This window comes from Suillus subaureus (assembly GCF_016647635.1).
Source record: "Suillus subaureus strain MN1 chromosome Unknown BJ212scaffold_10, whole genome shotgun sequence".
Lineage (NCBI taxonomy): Eukaryota > Fungi > Basidiomycota > Agaricomycetes > Boletales > Suillaceae > Suillus > Suillus subaureus.
The window spans coordinates 245408-267472 of record NW_024538566.1 but is presented as its reverse complement, the minus strand read 5'-3'; the positions used below and the strand labels follow the sequence as shown (position 1 = coordinate 267472).

Genomic DNA, 22065 nt, shown 5'->3' with positions numbered 1-22065 from the left:
TACTATGCGTCACCGACTTATCACCTTGCGCGATGTGGAGCGGGTGTGCGGCGTGTTTTGTATCTTTTTGCTCGAGATCCTGGCTGTCCGTGGACCACGCATAGTGACCATGCACACTAACACTTTCTTGTCCTTTCTTTCCCCCCTCTTATAACGGTTTGTACGGCCGTCTTGCAATTGGGTGTTCATGCGTCAGATGCAGCTTGGCCAAATATTCCCGCATAGAAAATGCGCATCTTTCAATAATTAACGCCCATTCCCACCACACAGATCTAGGCGATGAATAATACATTTTCCAAAAAACCGAAGGATGGAAGCTCGAGACAGTCGAAGGTAAGAAGGCACGTATCTAAGAGTTTCCCAGTGTGCTGACTCTAACATAGAACAATCCAAACACTAAGCACGCATCTTCTGATACCAAGGGGTCACAGGATGACAGCGCAAGCCAACTGCTAGGCGCCACCATGGCATCAACCCTACAAAAGACCTGGTTTGCATTGACCCAGCGCAAGTCATCCTCGAGACTATCGCTAACATCCTTTAGCTATTGATCCTTATGTCTGTACAGTCCGTTTACAAGAACGAGTTTGATTTCTTAGCGATAATCGACAAGTGCGAGACAATCGGAAAAGTCTTTACGGGGGCTCCTCGGGGTGCTACTGCAGACAATCTGCGATAATATTTGGGCAATTCTTTATCACAGCTTTACTTATGAGCAGAACTGTTTTCACTCCTATTTTGCGCTCAGCACGTGTTCTGAAAGTGTTTGACTGCTGACATACCTGGGCCCCTCATTGGTGTTGCAATACTTTCTCCCCTAGGTAGACCCGACGCAAAATGTATTGATCATGAAAAAATACACAATGATAGAGGCTAAATCAAACGCCAGTCGAGTGTGTCGCGGGCTCGCAAGGACTGATTATTTCCTTATTAAGAAAACCCCACGAGGTCATAAGTATAATGCCGACCCCCTAGATTTTCAAATTGGCTTGAGAAACACGGACTTGGTTGGTACCTCTGCGGGTGAATTATGTACGGACACTGAGTCTACCAGTCGAATGGCAGGTACGGGAACTGCAATTGTGCAAGCGTGTTCATGTAAGTTTCTATACCTCCTCCGCAAAATATAGATGAACGAGCAATGGGAAAAGATATAAGCGCCCAACGGTCGTCATCCCCTAACACATTCCTAACCTCACCCGACAGGCTTGACGTCTTCATCCAGCGCTTCGAAGAGCCTTCCTGTATGGTCCGCTGTGATGACATGCTCTTCACAATCCGTTATTGTGACCCAACTCCCTGCTCGAACGCACATCAAGCGCAGTCACAACCGGCATGGTGAAACCTCCAGACGTCGGGCCCAAATAACACCAACGCACCTACAGACGTACTTGCACGATCAAGTAACCACAAATGCGTTCATTTTGGCGCTCATGGCTGGGCAGGCTGCCAGCCCGCTCGGGGGACCTATTCTATTCACCCTTGATGCGCTCGAGCCTACCCTGGGAAGCAGCAAATGTGTGAGCAATGGATAGACTCTTCATAGCAAGGATGGTCTATAAGTACAAGGATATGATTTATTGGCACCAAATCAGTAACTCGACGAAGCTCCAGGCATAATCATAATTCGCAAGTCTCGTGTGGTAGAACACCTGGATTGTGGTCGTGCTACATGCTACCGCCAGTTGATACGTGAGTGGGATCTTGGAAAGCAATTGTAGTTATGCTAGTTCCTGCCTCAGAGTTGGCTACTAGTTTCGCATGATACTCTCGAATGCTCAGAATGAGGCGAGACCCTAGTACGAACATCTGCACGGAGAGGGAAACTTGGAAGATGCCAGAGTAAATCTGCTCCCCCACAGAAACTGAGTTCTATAAAAAAGGATAAGTGGCCAAATGTAGATGTCAGTGGTAAATTAGCATACCAAGATCTTTGGAGATGTCGAGCCGAAAATGAAGCAAGAAACAGTAGCAAATTAATATATATATAAAGCTAGCACATTCAGAATGTCAGCACAGCAAAGATAATCGCATCTAAATTATGAACTCACAATGCAAAGTAAAGCACGTGAGTTTTTATTAACACTGTCAAATAGTTCCCCATGGTTTGTCTTGTTGATCTAAATCACTGCAATTCACAGATGTGTTTTACAGTAACCCTAAGTGCAAGACATAGTGCAAGGACCTCCCACACACTGCAAAATATGTAAGTTACTGCTCCCAGCATAGCCAAGTTGAACCCCCCCATGATGACACACTGATAGGTGCCAGAGAGGGCGAACTCCTCTGTGGTATGTCCCATGAGCCTGGTGTGTTTATGACATTCATTTACAATTAAAGCTTACCCCATGAATAATGGCTGTGTAGTATTACTTCGACCACTACACTCACAATTGTGAGGGCCAGGAAGACTACAACAAGAAAGGTAAACATGATTCTGGATCGCTGATACATAGCATTCAACCGGATAATCATAATGGCTTGTGTAATATGTTAGCCAAGTCAATCATCAAGGTACTGCACCTGAAGTAGCTCACTGCCCAGTGCAGTACTTTCGACCACAGAGATACACGATTGTGCAATGGAAATGATATTACCTATAAAAAATCCCAGTCAATAATGAGGCTTGGAGTACTACATGATTTAAATGAACTCACAGCTACTGCAGTCATTATATTGAACCAATAAGCTGATCTAGAATCTCACTCACCCCTTGATGGTGGTACAATGAGTTAGATAGGAATGGTAAGTCTATCAATGCACAATACTATGCACTAGATCCATCATCGAGACTGATGGGAGAGCCTCTGTATGCAGCTGGTTAGAATAAATGACCAGTGTATCCAGGGAGACATATGCAGCATGGTGATCCTGATTGCAAGAGATGGATTATTAGTGCAGTGTCAGCTTGTTAGCCTTGCAAACCTACAAAGAGTATAGTATTCCACCATAGCACACCTGGAGTATTTTTTGAGTCAGCACAATCAGTCCACAGTGCTTATAGTATAAGCTGCTTACACAGAGATACAGAACTGTCACAAGGGAAAAATGGTGTTTCTGCCCCATATTGACTTATCATGTTATCCACCTAATATGGGGTGCTCCTCACCCAGACTAGCTTGAGCTATAACATCAACCTTAGTGAGATGGCTACTCCAGTAATGCACCAACCAACCTCTTGTCTGAACATCAGTGCTGAAGCATATCATTGGGACATCACCATTTCAACAATCCCCCGATAGGGATTATTTGCTCACCCCAATCATATAATAAGACAGTAGAGGAGGCGACTGCAAAGATCACAGTCAAAGATAGGGTCAGATATCATTCAACTGGCCCATCACAAACCTGCAACATAGCTGTGCATCAAACTAAAATTGATGTCCAGCCACCAACCAGGATCATTTGAGACTAGGGTCATATTCAAGGGATTGCCAGTGAACTCAGTGTGCATATGACATGGCAATGACACTCATACTAGATATATCATTGATCCATGGGATGTCAATGATGTTTAATCAATTCACATGATGATTAATGTGACAATGCTCTGCCACAAAGTCATCAGATCAGTGGTGGAGAAGGGCTGTACATGATGATTAATGTGATGACACCCTGCCACAAGATCATCAGATCAGTGGCAGAGAAGGGCCATAGTGAGAAGACCTTGATAAAGAGGGAACAACCATCTTCCTTCTATCAAGGTCTGACTATGGGAGGTTATGAGCAGACTAGCACCGTTGAAATTTCACATATTGCAAGTGTGATCATCAAACAGACCATATATTTAATCATTGTCATTTTCATTCCTTCAACTGACATGTTAGTGCTGTATTTCATCCAAGGGTTCCCGAGCTCACCATCATCACATTGATATCTAGTCACTTTCTAGTGCATTGGTAGGACACAATATCAACATTGCAGAGTCATGAGGGCATGTCTTGGCCCGAAGTTACGCACTGGTATGCATAGGTTGGACAGATGTGTTTTAACCCGCTTCTGCCAGTGGTCACAGTTGCATCCATCATGGTCAGTAGGTTTGTAATAGAAGCCTCCAACTGGGCCATGTAATCATGCATGTTGAAAAGGCATAATTTCTCTCAGGACACATCGGAAAAGTTCATCACCAGACGATGTGATGCAAGATTGGGCGTCCAGATTCCGATGGTAGTTCTGGCATGTAACCAGGATGCCTTCGAAGTTCATCCGATAGTCACGTGAGCGTCACTTGCTGCCGCCACAATCTCCGAGAAAGCATCGAACTTCCTAATGTACTAAAAGCACTTCCCAGTCTTCCCTCCCTCTCACTCAGCGTCAAGTCTAGTTACTTCAGTACTTAAGTGCAATGAATACTTTTCCAAATATACGTCGCTGTACAATGTGATAAATCACGATGCCAAGGTGACCCAGGTTAATCTCCTTCGCGGTGTATCCAGGCGAGATTGTAGTGAACTTCTTGCAAACCGTTTTCTTGCCTACTTGACAATAGCATCACGACTCGGGTGTACCATAAATGTGGCAGGCACACGTTCGTTCTGCCCTACTAAATGGTGAAGTCCTGGGGGGTTACCACATGCTTGTGTAAATTGCAATACTCCAACATCAGGTTTCAAAACTTTCACCTACGTCTCCCCCCCTGACGAGCAATTACAATTTCAAATTTAGCCGTGGCGCGCCCATCTGCCCTTAGCCACCAGTCCAGGGCAAAGGACACGAAAGACTGCGAAGTGAATACCAGCTATGTTATCGAGTGCGCGTGTAAGGCCTGTTTCGATGTTCACTTTGTCACAACCCTATCAGTGAAGAGCCAGGAGGGATGCCCCAAGTCTGAGATCTCTTTAAGATATCGTGATCAATGATCAATAGGATAACCGAGTCAAATGTGCTTTCACTAAACTTGACAAGATAACGCCCCTGACGTCAACCAGCTGATAGCTATGGTATCATCAACAAACAAATGCATGAAAACTGTCAAGAATAATACGATAAAGTGTCAGGTATTGCCATCGGCAAGTCATCAAAACGTCTTTGGAAGGGCATTCAAAGAGAAAATAAAGGTATCGCGGTCACAGCCCTCTAAACCTCTACATCACCAACATTCTAGAATGCCAGAGCACCAGCTAAGGCAAGAATAAGTCCACCAGCCAATGAGGTTGAAGCACCGGAGCGGATGGCAGCGCCAGATTGGGAGGCCGACGGGGTCGCGCTGCTGGCAGAGCTACTGTGGGAGCTCGTGCCAGAGGAAACAGTAGAGGGCGCGGAGAGGCTGCTTGTGCCAGTAGGTGAAGTTGGCGTGGCGGATGGAACAGTGCTAGGTGACGTGAAGCTGCTTGCAACGACAGTAGATGTGGGAACTGACCCAGTGCTAGTGCCACCTGTAGAGGTAGAATTAGCTACTGAAGTCGAAGAACCAAGTGAGGCGGTGGATCCAGTCGAACTACCTCCAAGTGTCGAAGATCCAACTACGGTTGAACTGCCTGAAAGTGTCGAAGATGTAGATGGGACAGCGCTGACAGAGGTAGAACTACCTGAACCAGAACTTCCAGTCATACCGTTAAGGCTGTAAGGTGCGTTGTCATCGACATGATATATTGAACAAAGGAAAGGGGCACTGACGTGAAAGTACCAGACCAGCCCTGGTAGCTGGTGCTAGTTGAGGTGAACACCAGGTAGCTGCATCGATCATTAGATGCAACTCGTGTTGAAATAAAAGTTGAACACACTAGCCGCCATTGTCACCGGCAGATGGGCTAGGCTGTACAATTATGCTCGGTGATTAGAGAGGCAATAAATATGAAATGAAAGACACGTACAGTGAACGAGAAGGAATGCGTGTCCGCAACGTTGACGGACGACAGCGACTGCACGAGGAGCTGCGAGACAACACGCGTGAGTAAAGTCCACCAGGGCTGCGACTTGTTTACCATCTCGCCGTTGTACAAGCCAACAGTGCATTCTCCAATGTCGCTCAAGAGAGGGCTCTGACCATCGTCAACCCACTCCACCTGGCAGGACTGACCTCCATTGCAAACAGTTGATTGTACCGGGTTCGTCACCTATTTGAAATCAAAAAGTCAGAACGAAAAAATATAGAATGACGCGACGACTGACATAGACAGCGGCTTGAACCAACGCAAGACGCGTGGAAACAAGAAGAGCGAGAGAAACAAGAGTTTTGAAAACGGACATCGTAAGAGGGGCTTGAATTAGGATCTTGGTACTTGGTACAGACAAATTTTTTTGGAGCTGGTGGGATACAAGAACAAAAGCTGAGAGAGCGTAATGAAAGAACGTTGAATTTAAGGGCTCAGGGAAGCGAGCAACGTTGCAACCGTGAATGGGATGGTGATGATAATTTACACAAAGAATCGGAGACGGTTCGATTCCTTTACGTGTAACTTGGTTGCAGAAGCTGATCATTTCCCACGTTGAATTCCGTTTCAATTGATTTCCCAGTTTCAAACGGAATCCTTTGGTGAAGCCTCGAGGGCATGATGCGGCATACCTACTAACTCCGTTCAGGATAAGTAGTTGGCGATGAGTCGGTCTCGGCGTTCCTGCTTGTCTGGTCAACGATGAGGGTCTCGAGCACTGGCTTGGCAAGCACTGAGAGGACAACAATCAGCATGCAATTCATATCCGAACAGCTGCTAGCTTGGCCTCCATTTGATCATCCTCTAGAAGTTGACCTCGGGGTCTCCACGAGGATCCGGTGCTAGTGAGTAGCATCCTTTTATCTTCATGTCAAAGCAGCCAAAGCCCTCCTTCGTCGCTTCCATGCTGGATCGAGAGTCACAGTGTACTGCCATCTAAATGCCATCCAACCCGCATTATAGCCGAGAGCAACAAGAAAGGGAGTCGACTTCCTACAGATTCCTACGTGCTTCATGACACGTCATATCCGTGAGGACCTGTGTATGTGTTGTTGCCAATGCTCCGAAATCGGTTCTACACACGACCCCCTCGGCGTGACTACCTCATGAGGTCCAATCGGTGCTAGTCACGAGGTCGACCCTTCCTGGACCTTTTCATCGACATGGTCTACTCAGCTCAGCCTCTGAAAGCGTTGGCTGCCTAACATGACACGGGGATTGTATCCAACGTGTCACAATAGCCGTGGAACGTTGTAATGCAAAATCTGGTTCCATTTGAAATGAACCATAGGCTCAGCGGCAGATCAATGTAACGCTTTCAGGCTGATGGCCGCAATTCTCCGGCGGCCATGAATCTCGCATACGGCACCTCACCGATCACCATTCGGCATATATGTGCAACCTCTGTGGTTTCGGAGCAAAGACGCAGTTTCCCAGCACATACATGCTAGAACTGTCCTGTCAGGGAAAGTTCTAGTCAGGTAGGTCAAATGCAGACGGCTACAACAATTGCTGAACATGGGCGATTCCTTGAAGCCCTTCAGAGTCTCGATCACTCTCCGCGGTGTCAATAGAGACTGAAGCCATATCGGAATGTATCTTATCTGGAACGCGGAACATCCCGCCGATGCGGATGCGGTATCTTCATCTCAATGTCGCTTTGTATAACGTGCCATCGACCTTTGACAATTTACGTGATAACCTCAGCACTCTAGCACTTGTCAATCACTTTTCAAGTTTTTAGCCTTCTGTGATCTGTCTTCAGCTATCCCTCCTTCCGGACCCAGTCGCTGACCTTCAAAGCTCCCGTCATCAGATCGCCACTGCGTGGCTCGTCAACATTTTCATTGACAGATGACTTGTCATCCTGGAGCATACACCTTGGGCGGAATTGGCACAGGTAACCGAGGACGGGATCACCAGGTTTCGATTCCCAGCATGGGGGATCCTGCCCATGTTATTCATGCGCCTGGAGCCAACATCGTAACCAGTAGTAACCATGGATAGTAGGTTGACGTCAGAAGACAGCTGGTAATCATCGGCTGACGGACATGAATATAGAACGAACTTCCCATTCCTGCAACCTCTCATTGAATTTCCTGCTCCAACCAATATACGTATGGTCTTCATGTCGTGTTGTTACAAGTTAATAGCCGACACAATGGACAAGAAAGACGGCGGTTCGGGGGCATTGTGGCCACAGTACCAGTGGCATAGTTGTGGCGCATCATAGAATAAAAAGAATGCATCATTGAAGTAATCCTGACAATCAAAAGTCATCTTCAACGACTCTCCCATAACCCTTGCATACGATGTCAACTACCCCAATACCAACAAGAGGTTCTGGAGATCTATCACAGGTGTATGGCGACGACTGGTCGAACAAAGAAGTCTTTCTGCAGGCCGCGGGGCTACACAAAGACTCTGACCACAGCAATCCCAGACACGTCCTCATCTACTGGGTGAATGCCGCTCTTAGCGGCGGTACTGAAGTCTGGGATATCACCCAGCTCGAGATGCACGGACACTGGCACCAGTACCATTACCCCAACGCGCTCAAAGTCAATACAAAGGAGCGCTCTCGAAACCAGACAATATCCTTGGGAATATTCACACCAGAGCAACGCGAGCAACTGCTTGAGCTCGCAGCGGATGTAGAATATGATCAAGTCACCACAGAAAGTCGCGTCTGGATGCGTAACCTCCTCACGAAGATGGTTGAAGAGAAGCTCATCTCTTATCGTTTATTTAATACCATCCGAGAGGGCGTGCCTCTTCCTTCTGCATGAGAAGGTCAGAGTTGCGGAATTTGGTTCTCCCGAAAATGAACTCAAGGTTCCTTGATTGTTGATAGGATTACTCGTACGATTTGATATGTGCACGGTTGGACTGCCTATGACGATATTAATCTCATTATACCACAGTCAGTACTTTGTGAACTCTACATATGTATAGCATTGCTTACTTTGTCTTATTATGTATCATACTTATGACATTATTTATGCGCAAGCCTACAAATTCCTGACCTCCCTGGGTCGTTGATGCCGAGACTGTTGTTAAAAGGAAGTAAGCTTCAAGTTGCCAGCCAATCTTCAGGGCCTCTCCACGAATGGAGTGGTCTCCCACAATACACACACGTCGACCATGCTACACAGCTCTATATATAGTGAGTCTCGAATTTCGATTGCCGTAAGTTGTGGCCTAGAAACCCTTTTGGTAATCGTGCTTCTAAGTCCAAACTTCTGTATTGTGAAATTACTCAGCGAGATTCTCTCTAACTCTGTGTACTCTGGATTCTGGACTCGAAGGGGGGAATGGCCAAGACAATGGCTTGTTCGAGACGAACTCGCTTGATTCACCATGGAGCGGTGTATCCGTGACTGTGTGCCTGTGCGTTGCAAGCAAGGCAAGAAGTGGTGAAGAGCACTACGCTGCGACAGAGCCCGAAGGACACCACTCAGCTTGTATTTTGCTGGATGCGTGCTTCTGAACAAATTTCACTGTTGCTCGAGCTATCTCCTTGAAAATAGAGGAACGTCAGAATGAATGACATGTTACATACGACAAATTACTTAATTGTTTTTCCCCAACTGCCACGAAGTGTGGGGGATCCCGGGCGTCTTCTGATCAGGTTTCGAGAATCATGCAAATGTTAAAATATTTGATAATAGCAAAAACAGTGGACAAATCCGGACTCGAACCGGAGACCCCCCGCAGTCAGCCCATGCTAAGCGGATGTGATAACCAGCTACACCATATGCCCTACAGAAAGAATCCCCTTCACTACGTCGATAGCGTTGATATGACCCATCGGACTTATTTCATCGATTTCATGTTCGCGATTCTTGATCGACCTGAACGTCCACGATGGCTGACACGATGACGATCAAACTCGTATTCAGCGGTGGACTCGAGTTACTATTTGGCAACGAGCGAAATCAATCAGTGCTCATCCCACCACTTGTGCCATCTGATAATTCCACGCACTCTTCTCCATCCTCATCTCCATCTACTCCCTCGTCACACAACGATATTCCTTCTACGGGAGAGACGAAGGCAGCAGATCTGGAGTACTTGATTTATCACCTTCGTGATCATTTACTCAAGGAGCGTCCGGAATTGTTCATGGAGAACGGGACGATGTGCGTTGTATCTGTTTCTACTGAATCTTTACCTCATAGTCTCTCTAGCCGCCCAGGGATCCTTGTGCTGATCAACAACACGGACTGGGAGCTTGAAGGGGAAGGTTCCTACCAACTTTGCAATAACGATGAGATCGTTTTCATCTCAACGTTACATGGTGGATAAAATTCGTGTACCATCGAGAGAACTGCGAGCTATGTTGTTCATGACATCGGGTTGGGGATAGATAGAATCCTCTTACGGCTGGACATCCCACTAGCAATGATCGGTACGGGGTCCACTTCTATAGAAGTGGACGAAACGCGTTGTTTCGCACCCCAGCTCACAATAGTACGCACATCGCCGCATGTACATCGCCTACTAGATATGGGCTACAATCGCACTTCCTGTCAGGAACATAGCAACACATGTGGGTGCGAGAAATGGCCAGCGGGCTCGAATTACCGTCTGAAGGTAGATGCTTTGTATAACACACATCAGTCTAATCCTAAGAGAGAACGAGATGATTACATACATAGTCAATCCGCTAAACCTTTACCGTTCTAGCCTGCTGGACATATTTCTGCATGAGCACAACCACCTTCTTGAGGTTCTGGCTCATCTTGGCCGAGATAGGAATGACATCGAGTGTGCGCTCCTCGTCCGACGTGCTCACGATCATCTCCGTTTTGACGTACTCCTCGAGCTTCCGCAGCTTCTCACGTGCCTCTTCCACTGCGTCCCGATCCCCTTCACCACCTAACAAATCCGCTTTGTTCGCTATAACCATATGAGCTTTATCGCTCATTCCTGGTTGGTATTTCTCTAGCTCGTCTTTCAAATCTCTAAGCTCGTCCCATGGTTCCGGGCGAGACAAGTCCACAACATAGACGAGTGCGAGTGATCGTTCCATTGAACGCAGGAAGGAGTGACCCAGACCAACATTTTCTGATGCGCCGGATATGAGCCCAGGATTGTCTGCGACGGTGAAGCGAAAAGTCTCATGAACGTCAAAGTCGTGACCTGGTTCTATGTCAGGCCGGGGGGAATCAGGAGAATTGTCTTGTAAGCGCAATTGTTCTTCAGAATTTTCTATGTCGGAAAGTTCACGCTCCCGGAGGCGTTCCTCCTCAATAGCAGTTTCGTCGAAAATATTTTCACCTTGAAGGGCGCCTTCGAAGGTTCCATCTTCTGCCACACGTATGACACCAACAATGGGGTTAAGTGTAGTAAACGCGTAGCCAGCAACTTCGGTCTTCGCTCGACCGCCTGTTAATGCGCGAAGAAGAGTGCTCTTGCCCGCATTCGGCATCCCGACAAGCCCAATATCCGCGAGAATCTTGAGTTCAAGGTATAATGTCATGCGCTCACCCTCGTGTCCCCGCGTCGCAAATTTGGGTGAACGGCTAATCGGTGACAAGAAATGCGGATTGCCCAGCCCACCATTACCGCCCCGCGCGACGATATGTCCCAACCACTCCTGCTGGCCCATTCCAAGAGGTGCATCATTAGAAATTACGACTTCCTCTGTCTTGTCCAAGTCGAGATTGATGGGTGATAGCAGCCTCTGTTTCCTAGCCCAGCGCCTTGCTCTCTCCTCGCGATACAGAGCCGCCTCCGCCTGTTTGAACACATCACGATTGACATTATCATCCGCATACCGCGGATAATGCACCCATCTATCATCCCGAAGCTTCGCACGACGTTCCTCTGGACTGAGTCCTTCCAGCGACTCCTCCTCTGCTTCCCATTCATCCTTTGCGCGTCGTGAGTCGCCTGGAAGAAGTTCGCGTATCACTGTGCCTAGAGGAACTTTTATGATCGTTGGCGGTGCATTTTTACCGTTCTGCCATGTCCCTTGGCCATTTCCGCCTGCGGCCGCTCGTACGCGTTTTGGAATGGATGAAAGAGTTGTGAGATTGGGTGTAGGGAGAATATAGACGTCGCCTCCACGTCCACCGCTACCACCTGAAGGAGGCCCCATAGGCTTCCATTTTTCTCGGTGGAAAGCAACACATCCGTCACCTCCGTTGCCTGCATGGTGTTGAGTATGCATAAGTGAATTCAGACATGTACACACCTCCCCGAACGTTGATTATAAGGTTGTCGAGGAAGGATTGACCCTGTACGATGTTATTATCAGGTGGTACGCGTATACCTAGGAGTGCAGCTCACCCCTTGTCTTCGCTTCCACTCTGTCTTTCGTTTCCGCCGAAGGAGATCCTGCAAGTTGTCGGCATCCTCTTGTGTCTCTATAGCAGCTTCCTGACGCGCTACGCCGCTGCAGTGAAATAGTTGACTTTGTCTAGATAGAGACTTGCAGAGTGGTCTTAACATACAAGCGATGAGTTTCAAACTTCAAAGTGAAAACCGGACGTAGTAGAGAACGAGTAAGTATTATTACAAACACTGAACAACGCCGTTCTAGCACACCTCCGATTCCGAAATATAGTACAATGTTTTACAAAAGGTGATGTTACATATACTAACAGTCCTTAAAACTGAAGTACGCGCAAAATTATAAGCTACAAGACATATACAAGACATCAAGAAGGGTGAAAATCGTCTGATCGACTCGGAGGTGCGTCTTTCAATGACATCCGATCACAGCCTGTTTTCACTTTCCCGCCGTAAAACCCAATAGATGGCTTGGTGTCAGTGCTTGGACAGGCTCCTCTCGTGGATGTCCTGTTCGTGACTCGTTCGCTGGACTCGACGGGGATGCCAGCTTTGGCGACAGTTGTGGTGAAGTCAAGAGCGTGGAGGCACTGATGCGCAACAATAGCGATGCGGCAGTTTCATCCTCTGGAGTGTACACTGGCGAGGATGATGCTGTATCACTGGGACTCCGTCGTGGAACAAAACCCGAAAAACAAGGTTGAATCTGTGTCCCAGATTGCGGAAGGAGTGTACTCGGAGAAGGGAGGGTCAGAACAGGTGGGACTCCGAAGACGGAGGAGGCCGTGAATGTTGCAGAAGTTGGAGGTGTTGGGAGCTGCTGTGATGGAGATTTTGAGGAGCTCGGAACTGGCCGGGTGGATGGTGACTTGGACGAAGTCAGGGCTCTTTGAGTCCGTTCCTGCGATGAATGTGGAAGCCAGGTAGAAATGGATGGCAAGCAAGGGGAAGAGTCCTCCACTTCAGTCCTTGTACCATCTTCTTGTTCAACGTCCTGTTTCCTTCGCTTGGACCCTCTGGTGTCGGAAGAAGATTGGTGAATGCACTGCTTGCACCCATCTTCCTCGAGGCGCTTCACCTTCTCTGTCAGGTCCTGAAGGTACGCCACTGTCCGCACCAGGATCTCAAGTTTGAATTCCTTTTCTCCTGCCTTCGACTTTCCTTTACCCTTCTTAGGTTCGTCGTCTTCATCCTCATCGCTGGCCTCTGCAGTTTCATTGACTCGCTTGTATTCCGCAGGCACAAGCACTCTCAATGCGGCCAGAGCATCGTTAATTTTGGTGCGCCTGGCTTTTTCAATGAGGGAATGATTAATCTTCCGCTGAGCTTCACGTGCTGCGCGTGAAAGCGCCCCAGGTTTGCGACCACGACGTTTGAGTTGTGGTGCTGGAGGAGTATCGTAAGCGTCATCTTCAGCTTGGTCATCGCTGGAAATCGGGCTAGAGAGTCGACGATTGTCTGACTGCGGAGCTATAACAGCGGCGCCTGAGGCTGAACGCAAGCGCTTTCCCCTGCGTGGAGTGCTTTCAGCGTACATGTCCATTTTTGCTGGACCTTTGAGAGGTGCAATCGCAATGGGTCGGAAGAAATGCATATGGCAGTTCATATTCGCATCCGCAAGGGCTTATGAACGACATGCGACACGTTTGTCAAGCGGTGATTGGCTGGCATTCTGGACCCCGTAACGGATGGACAGCATCACCTTAGCCTGTAAGACTGCCTATACAACGTGCTTATAATCACGGGCAGCCCTGTCGAATCCCTCGCATGACTGATTTTGAGCAACCTTATTGGCCCTTCAGAGAACGCACGTGTGCAATGGGTTTAAGCGCCCACCTCTTATCAACCTTCTAAATAAGAGCATTTCCCAGCTCCCTAGTGGCCGGCTACGTTGAGGGAAATTCGCTGGTGGAGCCACGAAATGCCGAGCATGCAATCCACGTACATCATCCGTTTACAGTGAATTCCTTCCGCGTCATGCAGGGGTTTCTGTCATTCAATATGACATGTGGCGAAGGATTCAACGGACAAAATCATCCAACTCTCTGGAGAGAACCCACAGGGCCCCACAGATGCCAGCTCACGAGATCCAACTTGCACACGACTATCGTATTATTGGCTCTCGGCAAACTTGTATGCATTAATGTTCACGATTGGGTAACCCTTGAAGTAATACTATCTCCTGGATAGTAACGGACAAGGCACAAGCACCCAGGGTCGATGTTTGAACCTTCTGTCCCCGACCCGGGATGAAAGAAGCGATGAGTCAGGTCTGGCAAAAACAGTGGACAAATCCGGACTCGAACCGGAGACCCCCCGCAGTCAGCCCATGCTAAGCGGATGTGATAACCAGCTACACCATATGCCCTACGTAATCACCGAGGTACAAAACAATCAAATACGATTGGAAACCGGTAAATTTACACGTGCCCCTACTCCACCTTGCATACCGCTGGTCGGTCATCCCTGTCTCGTACGTCGAGGCACCGTCACTGCGAGAAGTGTCAAGGCGAGGAACGCTACGCTCACTTGTCCATTTGCTTTAGCAAACTTTCCAGTATGGCGGGTCTCACTCCCTTGCGAAAAATTGTAGACCAAAGAAAAGCGATCACTCCAGAGCACATGACTTTCTGAGCATGATTGTGATTTAACTTGTGCTACTGCACCACAGCATGCTTGGTAGGATGTTAACCCAGACTGATTGCCAAACGACGTAACAGCGATAAATCCTTTGCACAGCGGATTCTGTAAACAAATCAGCTGGCAGATACCCATTCGAATCCACCACTGCTCCATCACCAAGTAGGGTTTGCAAGGCGTATATCGCACTCTTGATCACACACGTTTTTCGGGAGACGTCTCTAAGGTGCGCCACTGGCCTGTCTGGGAATGTGTCATGATACCTCACCAGGCCACGTTCCATACGAGTGTTTGCCACGACCATGTACTTAGGAGACTTCAGCAGATAATATCAGATGTAGGAGGTGAGAAGCTAACTGTTAGTCTTGCTCAGGATGAACAACAGGAGGGCTTCTGGCAGTTCGTCTGGTCATTCACATCCAATATAAAGTTCATCGCGTTCTCGCGCTGCATATCTTGGTATGCCTCTGCCGCCTTTGGACGTAAATGAGAATGTACTGCTTTTCGGAGGCGCCGGAAGCGTTCTCCGAAACGAGCCATGGTGATACACATTCCATTTGAGAGCATCTCAGCCGCGGCAATGGACCGAGGCCGATCTACCAGTGATCCACCCTCTTTATCCATGATGTCTGCGGCTGCCTGGTAAATGGGTCATTGTCGGAGGAAGCTCAAGGCATGGGTTGATTACCTCCATGCTGGCAATGACAATTGTTACCTGGCTACCTCGTCGGGACGACACAATCGGCCTATATTCTCGAACCAAGTTAGTCAGCACACAGGCAATGTTGAGTGAACGATCTACATCAGCCTCTAATATCCTGTATAACACTGCCAAAACTCACTTCACAGCAGGCAAAGCGTTGCTCCAGAATCAACAGTGGCATAGTTGGCATTCCTGGTGAGAGCTTCCAGCATCATAATGTAATGCGGGCTGGCATAAGATAGGAGTGAAATTCCAATATCTTAATCGACGTTGAATGTGCGTCTGATAAGTGTCCAACATCTTATAGTATCTCGTACTTGGCCTGTTATCTGACACCCAATCGGGATGCACCACTGCAACAGCACGGCATGATGAGGATAGGTCGCTCTAAGAAGGAAATCGGAGTTCGCAAACGCTAGCCTACAACAAGGATCTCGATGATGCACTCACTATTTCAGCTTTTTCCGGAATAAGGATCAACCAGCTCAACACTAATACGGCGAGATGATCAAGCCAAACTTGAAAATCGCCACGCTCCTAAAAGAATCGATCGTTAAAGTTCGAACCATCCACTATTGCCACGTATTGGTAGACATTGGGAATTACGGACAAGGTCAGTCAGGAGCATGCGTGAGGAAGAGGAGTTAGCTTGATCATTACAAGCAATGCGTTCTTCGGGCAAGTCAGCCAAGCGTGGAGTAATTTTCAGCCGTGAGGAGTCTCCGGGGGGGAGTATCACTTCCACCAACAATCGTCACTACATCCCCTGCCTGACTTGAAGCCAAAAAGACTCGTTGGTCACAAAATTATCAGAGCCTCTAATATGAGAAATGACGACGCTTCGATATACTAGGAAATGATCTAATGAGTTCGTTTTATTTTTGTAATCAAGGAAGCCTATGATAATACGCACATGTTTAAAAGATCCTATGAGCGCTCGAGCATCGAACGAACGCGCATAATTCCGATCGTGATATCGAATCAAATGGTATTTCACTGAACCCGTTCCTAGTAGAGGCTCCGTTTTCAGACACCTCAGAATCTTCAAGACAAATGATTCGCCCTCACCTAATCGCACCGTCTCCACGTGCGCATATTGTCTCGAGATATCGAATCAACCCCGGTTGGTGGGTCCACTTATTCAATGTGCACCTCGTCACAGGTAGCACATCTCTGCACCGTACCCGTAGTTCCCATACCTGTGCTAGTATGCTACTGTCAGGGAGAGTGTTGGATACGACGGTGTGAATGGACCCATGGTCGACGGGTGGACTCGAACGGTCTGATACCGTGGCACCTCTCCGGTTGGACTTCGTACGGTCGACCTGGTCATTAAACTTGAAGCGGGTCTTGAGATAAATGAGGTCCTTCCACTCCCCAACTGTTGTCGATGGTTTAATAAAACAAAGTGGTTTTTCACCAACCGCAAGTCCGCCATGGTGATGTCAGGGGGCCTGAAAGTATAGTATTGAACATATAAAACTTATCAAGGGGATAACTCCGAAATTAGATGATCGGTACTGACGACGAATCTAGAATTTACGTGCACTGCCTGGTCTTTCCTATACCATGAGTTTACAGTCGACCTTGGAGCGATTAGCTACGTACCGTGCTAACAACATGCGCGCTTCGCAAGATATATTTCGCAATGGACTTCTAGTGCTTCAGAAAAGCAGTTTCAAACAGTTGGGAGACGACGGCAAGTCATTTCGCAGTCGTCCACGCCTGTTATTTGAACTCAAGTCATTGCGGAGTCCCTGCAGGCTGGACATCCCTAGAACAATTCGCATTGGCCTCAATAGACGTCGGACGACTTGACATAGCAGATGTATGTCCTTTTCCATTGTTCCACCCACCTCACGCTAAGCTCAAACCCAAATATTTCTATATAGCAATGCCTTCAGCTTATTGCCGACAAATTCCCCAACTCACCACGCGTCGACTGTCTCATAGGTATCCGAATGGAGGCTACAGAGCCTCCAGAAACAGCTCTTAAATACTACGCCGACATACTTGAAGCCGACTCCGCCAATGTCGTGCGTGCTTCCATATACGTGTCTTTTGTGGGCTTACTCTCACTACAGGCGATCTGGAAACGACGAATATCGGTCTTGAGAAGAACAGGAAAGATCGAAAAGGCTGTGAACGAACTCGTGCAATTATTGGACACGTTCTATACGGATGTCGAAGGGTGGCTAGAACTCGCAGACATTTATGCGTTATGTAACCAGTGCGTCTCCATTCTATAATACCATCACACTTCTCATTCATTTTGTTTGCGCACAAAGATACGATCACTCCTTCCAGGCACTCTCACATGTTCTGCTCCTAATGCCCCAGAACCCCTTCTACGTTCTCCAAGCCGCTGAAACAGCCTACACCTCTGAAGACTTTTCCCTCGCCATCAAGATGTTCCTCACCGTCGTCGACATGACCGATGCTGACGATTCAGAACAGCTTTTGCAAGACTCCACGCCTCTCGGGATTACTGTGCGAGCGTGGTTTGGTGTGAAACTCGTGCGTTTTTCTCTCTCGCATGGGTTGCTTGCTGAGTTGAACATAAATGCAATTCTTATAAAAACAGTGTACTCGTCGGATAGCACAAAATGTGAACCTGAGGTCTCTATCGAATACTAGTGCACCGAAGAACTCGGAGTTGCTAGATGAGCTGGCCACGGAGCGTCTTCGAGTTGCGTACTCAAGTTTGGGTCAGAAGGGTGAGATTGCGAAAGGGAGACAAGAGGTTTTCGCTTGGGTTGCGACTCCCCTTGCGTAAACATGATGTCTATTTCCTTTTCTCCTTGAGCTACGTCCAGTCTCATCTTGTTTGTATTTTTGATGTTCACTTAGACATGATCAAGGAAAGAGATAGTCGTCAATGTACTAGACAAACACTGGAGGTAAATACTATGACGAGACCGAACGAGGTTTCGGGCGAGCACGCGCAGTGCCTCATCTGAAACAGAGGGATGATCTGCACAGAGGAATAGTGCCGCCTCGTTGTGGCTGGACCATAGGTGTCCTTGCGGTGCTTATTCGAAGCACTGGAATCGAGTGCAATAGAAGAAAATGGAGAGGAGGGTGGGAAATTAAAATGAGTACGACGAGAATTTCGAAGACGATTCAATAGTGGTCGTGGCACGGAGGCAAGTAGTGAAGACAAAAACAGTTCCTCCACTCGTGTCTCGTTACACCCCGCTTGCGGACGTACAGTAGAAGGTTGTGATTGTTGCGTCAACCTTATCTTCTGTTGCTTTCTCCCATTTGCCATGGACACCTGGTAGTGACAGACTAGTAAGACTCACCATTCTGCTGTGCTAATTTCTTACAGGCTGCAGTTTATTAACCTAGGTTGCGAGGAACTAATTTTCGACTGAACCGCCTCTGCGGCATTACGATTCACAAAACATCATTCAGCAGCGCAGCGGTAGCACTGGTTCAATTACGCCAATCTAACGGTCGCAAGTTCGAAACAAAGGTACCATCCTTTCATTTTGATATGCAAACATATATGCTTGACGCCGAGTCATATGCTGGCCTCAGTTTTAAATGCCAGTGAGTGGTTCCTAACCGTTGGGAGTTTTGCCAGCTCAAGTTCTCGATCATAAATCTGTATCATAACCATTCGGTATGATGCCTGAAACAGACTGCCACGAAGCGCTGACATCCGTTCCAGCCCAGAGCACAGGATATGCATGTATCCATGTATAAAACTGAAGAGCTTTTGATTCGATAAGAAAAACACATTAGGCCTTAGCCCTCTCTTGAATTGCAATGATGAGATTCATCTCACTCACCACTACGATGTCTGCCGCAGTGATAGCTGGGACAGCTACTGCACAACAGATCATCGGCCACCGCTGCACACAAGCAAGTGAGTACTTTGCAGTCTAGCGAGTTCTGTACGTGCGGGTCTCAGACTGTATGCTTACGGCTGCTCACAGACCACGCGGAGCGCGGAACGATCATAGGTCAAAAACATAGTCCCGAGCTTGCAGTGCGTGCTTTTGTTCCGGGCCGAGTATCCTGCGCACACGAATTATCCTGCCGCCCACAAAAGTACTGCAAGTTCTTGCAGTTTATGTCAATGACCTATGGACATTGAAATTACTGGTATGTCATTATGTAGATTGTGTACCAGTGATTTAAAGTCTCGTTCTTGACAACAGGGCAACTGTGATAATAGTACGCCAAAAAAACCAGTAAGACAACTACTAGTCGAGGATGATAGGCACCGAACTCTGATTTAAGGCAGCACCGATAGGTTGCCAAGCGCGTGCTGTACCGATCTTTCTAAAGGTTTTTGGGCCCACTCTATTCACCACAATCCAACGACGAACAGTCTGTGCTGGTTCCGAGGTGACATCCACAATCCAACAATCCCCTATTTTTGGAGGGCTGCTGCAATGGATCCATGCCAAGACGACAAATGGTGTCATGTGGCCTTCAATTTGGAAGCACAGAACTCTCTTATTCCACCCTGTAATCTCATAACCATACGTCAACTTTCGCGCGAAGTCCATCTCCTCCATGAATTCGAAACATTGGTATAAGGAACTCGCATGAAGTGCAGCAGAAAGTGCTTCTTGAGAACTTTTAATCCCTTCCGAGGCGATCATGTCTGATGTTGCAAGGCCATGCTTGAGTTGTTGTATAATCGGATCCGTGTTGCAACCGTTGGCCGTCAGAAACCAGGTACATGCGATGATATTGTTCATCTCCCCTCCCCCATCCCCGATGTTGATGCTTGTCCCCAACACGCATCCTACGAACCGCACCGCGATGTGCAATCCGTTGTTAGTTATCTTCATATCCTCCCGGTTGTGGTGGTGTATGGTTTCCGGGTAGAGCCCCGCGAGAGCAGCCCCGGGAAACCGCTCGTTCCAGAGAGTAGGGGCTGTGATATGGGGCATCCAGTGTTTCCCTTCCACTGCATCGGGCTCCGGAGAGTCATGTAGCAATGGCCATACTCTTCCTGACATTATAGCTTTTGCTATCATGCGCGCCCACATAGATTCAAGCCCTGCAGTGCTCGAACTGCGGTCAGAGGCTTCAGATGGATTAATTGTCACTTTCTCTTCGTCGCTGAGCAGCCCATAGATCCCCAACAGGCGGTCCACATGGTGCATAGATTGTTTGTGACTGGTTTGCCAGATGAGGCTAATCAAGTCCACATGTCCGTTCTGCTCGAGTTCCTCCTTCATCTGAACACGCAGGTTTCGGGTTTGCCAATTGCGTGGGGCAGAAATGACCAATTCCTTGCCTGGATGGATGAAGTCGTAATCGGTTCCTCCTTGTGGTTTTTTGAGAGAGCCGTTCCGCAATATTTTGTGGTACCAATCCAGCAAGCGTCGTAATAGATCGATGCGCAGTTCTTGTCCATCGGGGAGGATGTGTTTTTTTGGCAACAGCAACTCCTGGTATGTCCACACTCTCCAGAACCATTCATCTCCGATGACAGCGTCAAGCACTGCGATGCTTTCCCAGATCCTCAGTGCATTGTCTTGCACAGAGGCATTGGCATCCATGATATTGCACGAGAGGTCCACGAGTTGTGCGTGTGCCAACGGAAAATTCAAGTAGTCGTTAGGCACCACGAGGCAGGCTATGGCGCCACGGTAGTAGTGGTTCATTTTTGGAATCTCAACAGCCTTTTCTTCGTCTGCCTCTGGGGTATCGCTTTGATTGATGCAGATGGCGTCCATCCACATCCATTTAACCCTTTTATCTGCCTTGCAGCAAGCCAGGATCACGTCCCACTTTGCGGGGTCTGAAATAGCAATGGGCCATTCGACAGTGGGCAAGATCAACTGGTGTTTAATTTTTCCCCACACTTGCGAAACCACAAGGTAAGGTGGAATGGTATGGCCTGTCTCCCGAAGGTATGTCTGTTGATCCTTCAAAACCTCATATTCGCAGTCATAGAGACGTAGTGGGGCTTTCGCGAGACTGTAATGAGCAGATGCCTAACATTAATCCGATTACAAGTCCAGTGTGATCCAGCTCTTACATATTCTCCCTCAAGTCACGATCCTCGCTGTTGATCTCGATATCCGCGTTTCTTGCATCTACATCTAACTTTGGTTCTGCTGCTGCTTCAGGCTGAGATCTGCTATCTGTGTAGCGGAGTGCCTCCGAGTCCAAGTGCCTGTCACTTTCAGTGATTAGGACAGGTACAAAGGCCTGTGGAGCCTGCCGGAATGTGAGTAGGTCAACGTTCCCTCCCTGTGGGTTGTTATTTGACGTCCATGAGCTGAACCCATGAACACCCTCTGCTACAGATTCTGAGCTCATTGAGATATGTGAAGTGTGGTCGACCTGGTTTGCATGTCAAAGATGTCCAGGGAGCATTAAATGGGAGTCGAGTAGTAATTGGAAGGCACTGTAGTACTATACCGATGCACCCTTTGATGATGTTCTCACGATGAGTTAGACCCATTTATTATATGGGGAATATATGGTCCGAGAGACCACCTCCCAGGATCCAGAAGTCGTTGTGTGAGTGCAGTCTTTTGGCTCAGGATGTTTCCTATCGAGGTTATAATTAGA

At 47.9% G+C, this 22065-nt stretch overlaps 9 protein-coding genes and 2 non-coding genes across 11 annotated transcripts; 4 read left to right on the top strand and 7 right to left on the bottom strand.

The window, feature by feature from the left end:
- Nucleotides 1–5750: 5750 nt before the first annotated feature.
- Nucleotides 5751–6189, bottom strand: BJ212DRAFT_1268058 (uncharacterized protein; the record flags this gene model as incomplete). Its single annotated transcript, XM_041330700.1, has 3 exons — nucleotides 5751–5873; nucleotides 5925–6056; nucleotides 6112–6189. The coding sequence occupies 3 exons, from the start codon at nucleotides 6187–6189 to the stop codon at nucleotides 5751–5753; spliced, it is 333 nt and encodes a 110-aa protein (XP_041194725.1).
- A 1996-nt stretch (nucleotides 6190–8185) lies between these two features.
- On the top strand, nucleotides 8186–8662 carry BJ212DRAFT_1268402 (uncharacterized protein; the record flags this gene model as incomplete). The annotated part of the gene is made up of 1 exon (XM_041330726.1): nucleotides 8186–8662. The coding sequence occupies one exon, from the start codon at nucleotides 8186–8188 to the stop codon at nucleotides 8660–8662; it is 477 nt and encodes a 158-aa protein (XP_041194724.1).
- Nucleotides 8663–9552: 890 nt separating this feature from the next.
- On the top strand, nucleotides 9553–10362 carry BJ212DRAFT_69641 (ubiquitin-like modifier 1). Its single transcript, XM_041343842.1, has 2 exons — nucleotides 9553–10015; nucleotides 10064–10362. The coding sequence occupies exons 1-2, from the start codon at nucleotides 9741–9743 to the stop codon at nucleotides 10179–10181; spliced, it is 393 nt and encodes a 130-aa protein (XP_041194723.1). The 5' UTR covers nucleotides 9553–9740; the 3' UTR covers nucleotides 10182–10362.
- BJ212DRAFT_t46 lies at nucleotides 9554–9636 on the bottom strand. Its single transcript has one exon. It is a non-coding gene; the product is annotated as a tRNA-Ala (tRNA).
- BJ212DRAFT_69638 (uncharacterized protein) lies at nucleotides 10335–12386 on the bottom strand. Its single transcript, XM_041343841.1, has 4 exons — nucleotides 12171–12386; nucleotides 12076–12118; nucleotides 10531–12029; nucleotides 10335–10476 (listed from the first exon to the last, which is right to left on the bottom strand). Exons 1-3 carry the CDS (start codon nucleotides 12330–12332, stop codon nucleotides 10543–10545), a joined length of 1692 nt encoding a protein of 563 aa, XP_041194722.1. The 5' UTR covers nucleotides 12333–12386; the 3' UTR covers nucleotides 10335–10476; nucleotides 10531–10542.
- Nucleotides 12387–12612: 226 nt separating this feature from the next.
- BJ212DRAFT_1446190 (uncharacterized protein) lies at nucleotides 12613–13716 on the bottom strand (the record flags this gene model as incomplete). The annotated part of the gene is made up of 1 exon (XM_041338205.1): nucleotides 12613–13716. One exon carries the CDS (start codon nucleotides 13714–13716, stop codon nucleotides 12613–12615), a length of 1104 nt encoding a protein of 367 aa, XP_041194721.1.
- Nucleotides 13717–14458: 742 nt separating this feature from the next.
- On the bottom strand, nucleotides 14459–14541 carry BJ212DRAFT_t45. The gene has a single exon. It is a non-coding gene; the product is annotated as a tRNA-Ala (tRNA).
- A 641-nt stretch (nucleotides 14542–15182) lies between these two features.
- BJ212DRAFT_1268206 (uncharacterized protein) lies at nucleotides 15183–15455 on the bottom strand (the record flags this gene model as incomplete). The annotated part of the gene is made up of 1 exon (XM_041330719.1): nucleotides 15183–15455. A coding segment is annotated over one exon (273 nt), but the record flags the coding sequence as incomplete, so codon positions are not given.
- Nucleotides 15456–17085: 1630 nt separating this feature from the next.
- Nucleotides 17086–18292, top strand: BJ212DRAFT_1298324 (TPR-like protein; the record flags this gene model as incomplete). Its single annotated transcript, XM_041332687.1, has 6 exons — nucleotides 17086–17219; nucleotides 17260–17344; nucleotides 17409–17552; nucleotides 17601–17746; nucleotides 17805–18033; nucleotides 18101–18292. 6 exons carry the CDS (start codon nucleotides 17086–17088, stop codon nucleotides 18290–18292), a joined length of 930 nt encoding a protein of 309 aa, XP_041194719.1.
- Nucleotides 18293–18998: 706 nt separating this feature from the next.
- On the top strand, nucleotides 18999–19676 carry BJ212DRAFT_69700 (uncharacterized protein). Its single transcript, XM_041343844.1, has 3 exons — nucleotides 18999–19071; nucleotides 19198–19390; nucleotides 19461–19676. The coding sequence occupies exons 2-3, from the start codon at nucleotides 19291–19293 to the stop codon at nucleotides 19619–19621; spliced, it is 261 nt and encodes an 86-aa protein (XP_041194718.1). The 5' UTR covers nucleotides 18999–19071; nucleotides 19198–19290; the 3' UTR covers nucleotides 19622–19676.
- A 54-nt stretch (nucleotides 19677–19730) lies between these two features.
- BJ212DRAFT_1479162 (uncharacterized protein) lies at nucleotides 19731–21810 on the bottom strand (the record flags this gene model as incomplete). The annotated part of the gene is made up of 2 exons (XM_041339825.1): nucleotides 19731–21465; nucleotides 21527–21810. The coding sequence occupies 2 exons, from the start codon at nucleotides 21808–21810 to the stop codon at nucleotides 19731–19733; spliced, it is 2019 nt and encodes a 672-aa protein (XP_041194717.1).
- Nucleotides 21811–22065: the final 255 nt, after the last annotated feature.

Coding starts and splice junctions, on each gene's coding strand:
- BJ212DRAFT_69641 (XM_041343842.1), top strand. CDS start 9,741: ATGGCTGACACGATGACGATCAAACTCGTATTCAGCGGTGGACTCGAG. Junction 10,016..10,063: donor TTCATGGAGAACGGGACGAT/GTGCGTTGTATC, acceptor TAGTCTCTCTAG/CCGCCCAGGGATCCTTGTGC.
- BJ212DRAFT_69638 (XM_041343841.1), bottom strand. CDS start 12,332: ATGTTAAGACCACTCTGCAAGTCTCTATCTAGACAAAGTCAACTATTT. Junction 12,119..12,170: donor AGTGGAAGCGAAGACAAGGG/GTGAGCTGCACT, acceptor AACATCGTACAG/GGTCAATCCTTCCTCGACAA. Junction 12,030..12,075: donor TATAATCAACGTTCGGGGAG/GTGTGTACATGT, acceptor AACACCATGCAG/GCAACGGAGGTGACGGATGT.
- BJ212DRAFT_69700 (XM_041343844.1), top strand. CDS start 19,291: ATGATGAGATTCATCTCACTCACCACTACGATGTCTGCCGCAGTGATA. Junction 19,391..19,460: donor CCACCGCTGCACACAAGCAA/GTGAGTACTTTG, acceptor GGCTGCTCACAG/ACCACGCGGAGCGCGGAACG.